Genomic DNA, 10,576 nt, shown 5'->3' with positions numbered 1-10,576 from the left:
GGTCCTGATGACCCCTCGATCTAGAATTTGATGTCTTGGGCCTCTTGACCGATCCCGTAGATATCTGAACTTTGTCTGGCTTTCTCTTCCTCTCCGCCTCTAAGTCGATCTCCCTCTCCCTAGCTCGGGCGATCATATCCTCCAGCGTCTTACAGCTGGACCGGCTCACAAACTTTATGATATCGCTCCTCAGCATCTTGTGGTATCGGGCCTTCTTCATCTCCTCGTCCTCTACATACTGCGGAACAAGAAGGGCCCTCTCCCTGAACTTAGCGGTGATCTCAGTTACCGTCTCTGTAGTCTGCTGGAGGTCCTGAAACTCCCGTGCTAGCTGTTGCACCTCAATCACTGGTGCAAACTCGGCCCTGAACCTGGCCGATAAATCAATCCATGTCATCACGTCTAAAGTGGCATCATCCCCAATAGCATGTCCAACTTCCTCCCACCAATCACGTGCTCTGTCCTTCAGAAGAAAGGAGGCGAGTTAGACCTTGTCCCCCTCGGGACACCGACTAGAACGAAAGGCATTGGCGACATCTGCCAACCACCGGCTGCTAGCTATGGAGTCCTTAACCCCATGATAGTCTGGAGCTCCACAGGCTCTGAACTCCCTGAATGTCAATGTGCGCGCCCCCATCATGGCCACCATCTCGGTGCGGAACGCACCCAACCTCTCATCCAGAATCTCCAAAATGCCCTCCTTGACCGTACTGAAGATCACATGATTCTGGTCCAAAATACTACGCATGACCTCAGATGAAATGAACTCCCTCATATGCTCATCAAGCTGCCCGACTCCAGAGCCCGAGCCTGATCCCTCTCCGGCTCCCGAAGTGCCGACTGGTCTAGTGCGTACCGTCACCATTCTGAAAATACACCATAACAAACATCAGAATACTCATCATAAGTCGAGGGATCACACATACTACAAGTTCCCTGGATTCATCTCATCCTTCCTTGATTCGAGTACGGATCCTTTGCTTTCAGTAGTACGGGCCCATACTACCTTCCACATCTATCCGTACTTTCCTCAAGAACTACCTTGACTCCACCAAGTCCCTTCTACTACTACTGTTGTTCTCATGCTAATATCATCCTAGGCTTGCCCTAGGGTAATCACCAACCCACTCTCCGCCATTAGATGCATAAGAAGTCCCTGCTATCTTCCCCTAACTAGCTCGTGAATTCCATTACATATCACTAAGACTAGATAATTCTTCGAATGAGAGGTCCTACCCTACAACCGTTGGACTCAGACAAGAGCTGCGAAATAGAGCTAAACCTAACCTTCTGAAATTATTTAGTCCTTGTAATATGTAACTTAACATATTCGTTTACTATTTAGTTAAAGATAACCAGAACTCCTAAAAGCACAAAGCAAGAAACATTCGAGCATTAAGTAAACATAATCAAGCATAACCTAATCAAGCTTTCCTTCCTTCCAAGCACTAGAACTACTATTCAAGTTTGAGACTTGATTACCAGAAAGTGACGAAAATGGAGTGAGGTTTCTGGATCTAGCAACTCTTCCTTGCTCCTTCAAGCTTTATTTCCTTCCAAGCAGTTCTAGCACTCACAAGAACACTCAAAATGGCTCACACTAGCATTAGGGTTTCGAGATCTAGGGTTTGGACAATGGAGGCGGGAAATGAGGCCAAACCCTAGGCCATAAAGTGTTTAAATAGGGTGAAAAATCTCAGATCTAGGGTTTCCCAAACCCCGTCCAACTCATCGAGTTGGTCCCCTCCAACTCGTCGAGTTGATCTTCCAAAAACACGCGTGACAACATTCCTACTTGTCGAGTTCTCACCCTTGAACTCAACGAGTTGGTTTCATGATTGGAGGTTTTCTTTCTTTAATTAGCCTTCTGGTTTCCGGGTGTTACACTACCTTATGGGGCTAAACGGAAAACTTCGATAAATGTCAGATTTACGCATTCCTTATATCCTTAAGATCGTCATTACGATTACCATACTTTAATTAAGACTATTTATTCTAGATAATCTTATAATTTAAAATGTTATTTATTGCTCGTAACACATACGACGAATAATTATCCTATTCGAAAGTTTTAATTATAAATAATTATTATATTTTTTTATATTTTAAATGTCTAGCTCGAATTTGCGGGCGTTACAAACAATATATGAAATACTAACATTTTGTTGCTTTAATTGCGATCTCGTAACTACCTGCTCTTGTAAATGATGATGAAACCAAAGTAGAATCCCTCTAATGTAGTTAGCCCACAACAACAAAAACTCATAAGGATTGATCCTAGATTAGAGTTTTTCAAAAATTCAATAACCCTAGAAGAGGGGTTATAATTTTTGCAGCGAGGATAAAGGGAGAGAGTATGGACGATTTTGAGAAGTTTATCATCCGCCATGGTTTGATTCTTACCAGTCTATTTATTGGTAGTAGATAAATCCTTAAGGGTTTCAAACTCTTAGGATAATCATTACCTTATTCAAAAATCTGCATTATCCCTATCTAGGGATAAACAGAAACCGTCCCTTACAACTCTTCAGGAGCTTCTAGAATATTCCAATTAATCTCTAAGAATTAATTTATATTCAAGTTCTTTAATTAATTAAAACTATTTAATTAATTTCAAAATAATTTCCAATTAGTTTATTAATTAATTAATAAATTAATAACTTATTTTTTTCGATTTCCTTATAACTAATTGTATTATGAGGCCAACCCAAAAGAACCATATTATTATTAAAAATATTACCAAACAGTTACTGACATTAGACATTATTTCCAACGTAATAGTCATTTTATATTTATTTAACTAATAACAATTGACTGAGTTAGTTTTTAGGGACTATGTGTGCATATTTGGAAAGCACAAAGATAAACCATGTCAAAAATTAAAAAATTAGATTAAGAGATTATTTTTTAAGGGTTTATGTCATTTTTGGTCACTTAACTTTTGATTTTATGCTCATTTGCTCACTTAACTATTTTGAAGTTTTAAAAGGTCATCAAACTTTTGACTTTGTGCTTATTTAGTCACTTAACTTTTGATTTGGACACATTAGTCACTTAACTTTTAGATTTGTGCTTATTTAGTCAACTAACTTTTAAAATTGTGCAAGTCACTAATTTTTTAAAAAAATTTAAAAGTTTAGTAACTAAATGAGCACAATTTTAAAAGTTAGGTGACTAAATGTGACCAAACCAAAAGTTAAGTGACTAAATGAGCACAAAGCCAAAAGTTTGATGACATTTTAAAACTTAAAAAGAGTTAAGTGACAAAATAAACACAAAACCAAAAGTTAAGTGACCAAAAATGACCTAAACCCTACTTTTTAACCTCAAAAATCATTTTTTGCAAAAATCCTTTTTGACTTTAGCTTTTGAAGGGGGGAAAAAGTCAAAAATTGTTTTTAAAAATTGTTTGTCTTAAATTTTTTTGACTTTTGAATGTAATTTACATTTTAAGTGGCTAAAAGTCACAAAAAAAAAAAGCATTTTTTGACTTTTGAAAAACCATAATTTTCTTCTTGTCAAAAGGTTAGTTTCAAAAAGAGTTTTCTAATCGCTAAACATCTTTTTGAATTTTTTGACTTTTTGGAAAAATCAAAAGTCAAAAATTCATTTAAAAAGCAATCCTCTAACACTTCCAATAGATATAAACCACATACACCAAAACCTACTGCAAATTTTATTAATAATCATATATTTTATGTTTTGTATTTTGTAACGTTTTTATTTCTTCGATTGATTATGATGTTATATGGTTTTTGAAACAAATCCTATCAGTTGAACTATCAAACCGATAAAGATTATCAACAAGACTGTCAATTCGGTATTCGATCCCATTTTCAAAACATAGGTTATTATAGCTAATAGGGGTGGAAATCAAATTGTTTTTTTTTTATTTGAATTTTTTTGGGTCCAAACCGAAAACCATACCAAACGAAACTCAAGGCTATATTCAGACCAAACCGAAAACCAAATCACAATTCAGTTTGGTTTGGGTGAAAACCAACAAAACCAAATTTTAGGATTAAAAGTAATATGTATTAAGTTCCAATGTTCCAAACATACAATTTATGTTTCATTTTTTCACGGTCTCTAAGTATAAAAAATCAAAATACATGAACAATAAATTATATTAAATCAAAATATACACTATACTATAAGTCTATAAGAGAAAAAATAATCAGATTTGATGTTTCGACTAATTATAATGTAATGTATATTCATTAGTTCAAATTTATTATTAAAATACTGAAACATACAAATATTTAATAAATTAAATTTGGTAATTAGATTTTGTTTGGTTCAAACATCACGAGACCAACCACAAAATAAATTAATAATTTAGTTTAGTCTGAAACCGGTTTTGAGTGTGATTTGATTTTCAATTTTTCAATTCCAAACCAAATACTTCCACCTTTCCCTAGAAGTGCACAAACACCGATTTTAAACCGGTTCCGATTAAAAAAATTGTTTGAATTTTAATTTTTTTTTAAAACAGTTTTAAAAGGACAAGGTTCAGTTTAAACCCGTTATAGAAAAACCTGTTTTTTGAAGTGGATTTTTGTTAAAATATTGTTTTTTTTTCTTCGGTTTTTTAACCGGTCCGTTTCAATTTTCTTAAAAATATCAGGGAAAAAACCGATTCTTGATTTTTCTAAAAAACAGTTTTAAACCAACGGTTCAATTCTAACTAGTTTGGTTATTTCAAATTCGGTTCTAAAAAAACCGATTCCTATTTTCTTCAAGGTTTTGAAAACTGGACCGGAGACCGAACCGGTCGTCTTACTGGTTCGATGGTTCAAGTGGTCCAACCGGTCGGACCGGTCTAAAAAACCGGATGATGTCATAATTATATTTAATTATATAAAAAATACAAAAAATGAAAAAAATAAATATTTTTTAAAATTTCCGGTTTTGACCGGTTTTACCGGTTCAACCGGACCAGTTTTTACCGGTTCGACCGGTTTTCACCGGTTCACACGAATACCGGTTTTTTGGCCTTTAAGAACCGGATCCGGATCCGAGACCGGTTCCCGGTTGAACCGGTCGAACCGGCCGGTCCGGTCCGGTTTTCAAAACATGGATTTTCTTCGGCCGGTAGCGTTTTTTTTTACACAAAAATCAAAAATCAAATAAGCAATTAAACAAAGTCAACTAAAGGGGTGTTTGCTTTAGCTTATTTCCGAACTTATTTTTTATAAGCTTATTTTTCTGACTTATTTTCCAACTGATGAGCTTATTTATTATGACTTAAGTTAAGAAAATAACATTAAAAATAAGCTCCAAACGGTGAAGTGGGAAGTAAGGGGATTGGCCGTATGATTTCACACATCAAAATGCATCATTTACCTACTGAAGACCGTAAAAGTGTGTGACGCGAAGCTCTTTCTAGTGATGTTGGTTTATTTATGGCGGTGGAAGAAACTTTGAAGGCCTTTGGTCAATGGATGTGTGGGAAATGTATGAATTTGCAAGCTCTTAGCCGTTATTGTCATCACCCGGATGGTCGTGCGAGGTTTGTTACAGGGGATGACGGCTTGAGTCGTTATATTGTCGGTATTCTAAAGCCGTCAACTAAAGAGTTTGTGACAAATGCTCTTGGAGGTTTGGTTTTTGATGTTGCACTCCTTGATCGTGTTTTTAAAGAGCCTATCACTACTGTCAAGAGTATCCCCCATAGTTGTCGTCTTGCTTTCTCTCAGGCTTTGAAGACCGCTCTATACAAGGTGATTGCCCAACCTCGCTCGGTTGAAGCATGGATGTGTTTGTTACTTCTTCCTCGATGCACACTGCAGGTGTTTAGACCCAAAAATAGACAAGAATGTAGGTCTAGGAATAGAAAATCATTACAGCAAAGCTCCATCCTGCAGTCCTTGGATACATGGGGGAAAGAGGGTGGTATCACGAAGTTAGTTCAAAATATGTTAGACAATCCTGAGGGTGGAGCTATGAGACAGGGTGGAGGCATCCTCCAGAAGGAGGCTACATCAAGTAACACCAACATCAGACAGTGTCTCCGTAAGGTTGCAGATGGTCATTTTACCGCAGCAGTGAAAATGTTATGCTCATCCGGTGTTGCACCATATAATGGTGATACTATTAAAGCTTTGGAGGACAAACACCCTTTCAGACCACCCCCATCCATGCCGAGCCCCATAATTTATGAACCTCCCCTTGTAGCAGACTTTGACTGTGTATTTGGTTGCATCAAATCCTTCCCTAAAGGAACTTCTTGCGGGAGAGATGGCTTGAGGGCTCAACACTTACTAGACGCCCTTTGTGGAGAAGGATCTGCTATTGCCACATATCTTATACATGCTATCACTTCAGTTGTTAATTTATGGTTAGCGGGAAGATGTCCAACCATTTTGGCAGAGTTTGTTGCATCCGCTCCTCTCACGCCTCTACTTATACCTGACAACGGGATCCGTCCGATTGCAGTAGGCACTATATGGAGACGTCTGATTTCCAAGGTTGCCATGAAAGGTGTGGGTAAAGAAATGGCCAAGTACCTTAATGATTTTCAGTTCGGGGTTGGTGTATCTGGTGGTGCTGAGGCTGTGTTACACAGTGCCAATAGGGTGTTGAGTGAACACCATGCTGATGGGTCTCTTGTAATGCTGACTGTGGATTTTTTGAATGCCTTTAACCTGGTGGATCGATCAGCATTGCTCCACGAGGTTAAGAAGATGTGCCCTTCCATTTCTTTGTGGGTGAATTTCTTGTACGGGCAAGCAGCGAGACTTTATATCGGAGCCCAACATATATGGTCTGCCACTGGGGTGCAGCAAGGTGACCCCTTGGGCCCTCTTCTTTTTGCCCTCGTTTTGCACCCGCTTGTGCACAAGATTAGAGACAATTGTAAGCTCCTTCTCCATGCTTGGTATCTAGATGATGGGACTGTCATTGGGGATTCAGAGGAGGTGGCTAGAGTGTTGAACATAATTCGGTTGCATGGTCCAGGTTTGGGTCTGGAGTTGAACATCAAGAAAACGGAGATTTTTTGGCCCTCCTGTGATGGTAGGAAGCTTCGTGCCGATTTATTCCCAACGGATATAGGGAGACCTTCTTTGGGGGTGAAGCTCCTTGGGGGGGCTATTAGCAGAGACGCAGGGTTTATTAGCGGGCTGGCCATGAAGAGAGCGGTCAATGCTGTTGATTTGATGGGCCTTCTTCCACAACTATGTGACCCGCAGAGTGAGCTCCTTTTGCTTCGATCATGTATGGGCATTGCAAAACTTTGCTTTGGTTTAAGGACATGCCAGCCGATACACATAGAAGAGGCAGCGTTATTCTTTGACAAAGGATTGCGCAGGTCTATCGAGGATATGATGGTATGTGGAGGCCCCTTCTTTGGAGACATTCAGTGGCGCTTGGCTTCCTTACCTATTCGTTTCGGTGGTTTGGGTTTGTACTCGTCCTACGAGGTTTCCTCCTACGCATTTGTAGCCTCGAGGGTCCAATCTTGGGCATTACAAGACCACATCTTACGTGACAGTGACGTATGTGGTATGAACTCGGATTACCTATGTGCTATGACTCGTCTTCGCAATACGATTCTGGGATTTGAATGTAGCGGTTTCACTAATAAGGACACCGCCCCCCCTAAATCCCAAAAAGCTTTGGCGTGTGCCCTTTTTAGCAAAATCGTCCAAGATATGGAAGTCGACTTTGACATGACTGTCAGACAGAAAGCAGTCTTTGAGTGTCTGCGAGCGCCTCATGCTCAGGATTTTCTGCTAACTATCCCTATTGATGGTCTTGGCCAACATATGTCTCCTGTGGAGTACCACACTATCCTTCGTTACCGCCTCATGATTCCTATATTTCCAATTGACGAGATATGTCCAGTTTGTCGCAAGGCATGTTTGGATACCTTTGGGGAACACGCGGTTCATTGTAGAGAGCTCCCTGGTTTCAAGTATAGACATGATGTGGTTCGGGATGTTCTCTTTGATGCTTGTCGGCGTGCTGGTATTTCTGTGAAGAAAGAAGCGCCAGTGAACTTTTTGACGGACCCGCAGGATGGAAGGTCCACACTTAGACCGGCTGACATTTTGGTCTTTGGATGGATAGGAGGGAAGCATGCGTGCATGGATCTTACTGGGATCTCTCCTCTCGTTGGTTTAGGGAGCGGGGGTTTCACAGCTAGGCATGCCACTTTGAAAGCCGCTGTGTGCAAAGTGGTAAAGCACGAGAATGCATGTATAACAAATCAACATGTGTTTGTTCCTTTTGCATTCGATACATTTGGTTTTCTCGCTCCAGAGGCGGTGGAGCTCCTCAATAGAGTCCAACGGGTCATGCATTCTAATGTCATATCTCCTAGATCCACAAATGTAGTTTTCAAAAGAATTGATTTTGCTATCCAGAAAGGGCCAGCGCAGCTTGTTGCGGTTCACCTTCAATCCATATGTATTGAACTTATTTTCCAAAAATAAGCCCCTAAAAAATAACTCACAGCAAACCCTGGAGACGAAGCTCCTTCGAAATGGATGAATACAGGAAGCTTATTCAAGAAGCATTTGGAGAGTCGTCGGAAGATAGCGACGACGACGATCATCGACAACAGCTGGAAGGCTCGAACATTGCGGTTGAAGCTCAATTTATATTTGGGGAGAACCCTAAATGGGAGCGAATCAGTGAAATCAAGGGGCTAAGCTTATGTAGAGATTTTTTAACTTCTGATCAACAATCAACTTTGCTAGCATCAATCCTACAAGGTTTTCTTCTTATTTCCATCTACTATATATCTCAGTAATTTCGGTTTAATTTAACGAATAATAAATCGTCATCCTTAGCTTTAAATTGGAAAATTACTCGGTTCCTGAAGAAGTTTACGTTTCGATTCATAATGTCAAACATAATAATTATTTTCAGAAGTAAAATTTGTGAATTGTATTGCACTATATACGACAGCATGTGTGTTGATGATGGTACAACTTGTAAGTTTCGATGTAGTTACGAATTTTGTAGCAAATTAGGGTCAAATGCAATAGTTTCTGTCAATTAACGATCTCTCAAAAGGTATAAGAACAACTTCATATCTGGCATTGAAAAGTAAGCAGCTTTGACATATTTTCTTGAAAGCCTAGTAGGTCGTATGCATGTCTTCCTCAATGTATTCTCTTTTCTGAGTTTGGAAAGTGTCACTGATGGAACTTTATTTGTTGTACCACGACTTATTGCTGCAGAAGGATGGTTCAGTGAGGCTTCTCACAATCAGGTTTGACAATTGACAGTTGACATAACAACTTAAGCTTTCACTCACATGGTCAGATCTCATTGTTGTTAACCTGAGATCAGAAGCTAATTCTGTTATTTCATAAATCATAATTATTGCAGGCTATGAGGTTTGGTGATCTTCCAGCATGGGCGAAGGAGCTTTCAACAGGTATACATGAAGTTGTCCAGTATAGTGATTATGATCCTGAATCCATGGAAATGGATAAACAAGAATTCATATTTCCATCAGAGCTACTGAAGAGGGAGCCTCTCTTTAATCAACTCATTGTTAACTCATACCAGCCAGGTGAGGTGCGCCATGATCTTTTTCATACTTTTGTTCATCATATCTATAGAGATGAGAGAAAAGAAAGAAGTTTGAGCATCTCATAATTTGTTTTCAGGGAATTTGTGCACATGTGGACCTGATGCGGTTTGAAGATGGGATAGCCCTAGTTTCCCTAGAATCATCCTGTGTGATGCATTTCAGCCGTGTACATGAATCTACAAATGAAAACAAGATCCCTGTATACTTGACACCTGGCTCTTTACTGTTGATATCAGGTGAAGCCAGATACGAATGGAAACATGAAATCAACCGCAAACCTGGTTTCCAGAAATGGGATGGCCTAGAAATTCGTCAGAAAAAAAGAACCTCCATTACATTGAGAAAGCTTTGCAAGAGTGACTAGTACTTAACTGCATTCCCAGGCTGTATACTCTCTTCAAAGGATATGAAATAATGTAATATAGACTTGACACACAAAAATCTATATTTCGCATATAGGCAATTTCATTTGGGCTCTTATTTCTTCTTCTTTTTATTGAGTAGAGCAATAGAATATCAGGCTTCTTCCCAAAATTTATTTTCAACCTTTTGAAAATGTTGTTGTGATGAGAGTGATTGAGGAGTGGAGTTTGATGTGATGGTATCTTTGATTTTATAAGAAAAATCTCAGTAGTCCCCAAGGTCCAATCCAAGTTTCTTTAGATCCTATCAGCAAGAGAACAAGAGAATAAACAAAATAAAAAAAATAAATATTGCCATGAATAAAGAAGAAGCATGTGAAGAAACAGTGATCTGATAAATAAAGAAGAACCGTTTGATATTTTGTGTGTTGTTGGTTATCTGTTAACTTATTCTCTTGTGGTTGGCAACTTAATATGATGTTTGGGTGGTATCCCTGATACATGAAGATTATATATATATATATATATATATATATATATATATATATATATATATATATATATATATATATATATATATATATATCGTACCTTTAATTAAAGTTGTCGGCCTAAAGAGATCAACTTTTGGTTGAATTACCTTGCAGCAGGTGCTGTTTTGAGG

At 38.6% G+C, this 10,576-nt stretch overlaps 1 protein-coding gene across 1 annotated transcript; it reads left to right on the top strand.

The window, feature by feature from the left end:
* The first annotated feature begins 8,428 nt into the window (after positions 1-8,428).
* On the top strand, positions 8,429-10,040 carry LOC145135813 (2-oxoglutarate (2OG) and Fe(II)-dependent oxygenase superfamily protein). The gene is made up of 4 exons (XM_079070025.1): positions 8,429-8,720; positions 9,192-9,223; positions 9,343-9,534; positions 9,627-10,040. The coding sequence occupies exons 1-4, from the start codon at positions 8,489-8,491 to the stop codon at positions 9,912-9,914; spliced, it is 744 nt and encodes a 247-aa protein (XP_078926151.1). The 5' UTR covers positions 8,429-8,488; the 3' UTR covers positions 9,915-10,040.
* The last annotated feature ends 536 nt before the right edge of the window (positions 10,041-10,576 follow it).

The sequence above is a fragment of the Lactuca virosa genome, chromosome 9, assembly GCF_052849685.1.
Source record: "Lactuca virosa cultivar CGN04683 chromosome 9, Lactuca_virosa_CGN04683_v6, whole genome shotgun sequence".
NCBI classification, from domain to species: domain Eukaryota; kingdom Viridiplantae; phylum Streptophyta; class Magnoliopsida; order Asterales; family Asteraceae; genus Lactuca; species Lactuca virosa.
The sequence above is the reverse complement of the archived record's forward strand: the minus strand, read 5'-3'. Positions and strand labels throughout refer to the sequence as shown.

Coding starts and splice junctions, on each gene's coding strand:
- LOC145135813 (XM_079070025.1), top strand. CDS start 8,489: ATGGATGAATACAGGAAGCTTATTCAAGAAGCATTTGGAGAGTCGTCG. Junction 8,721..9,191: donor GCTAGCATCAATCCTACAAG/GTTTTCTTCTTA, acceptor TTATTGCTGCAG/AAGGATGGTTCAGTGAGGCT. Junction 9,535..9,626: donor ACTCATACCAGCCAGGTGAG/GTGCGCCATGAT, acceptor ATTTGTTTTCAG/GGAATTTGTGCACATGTGGA.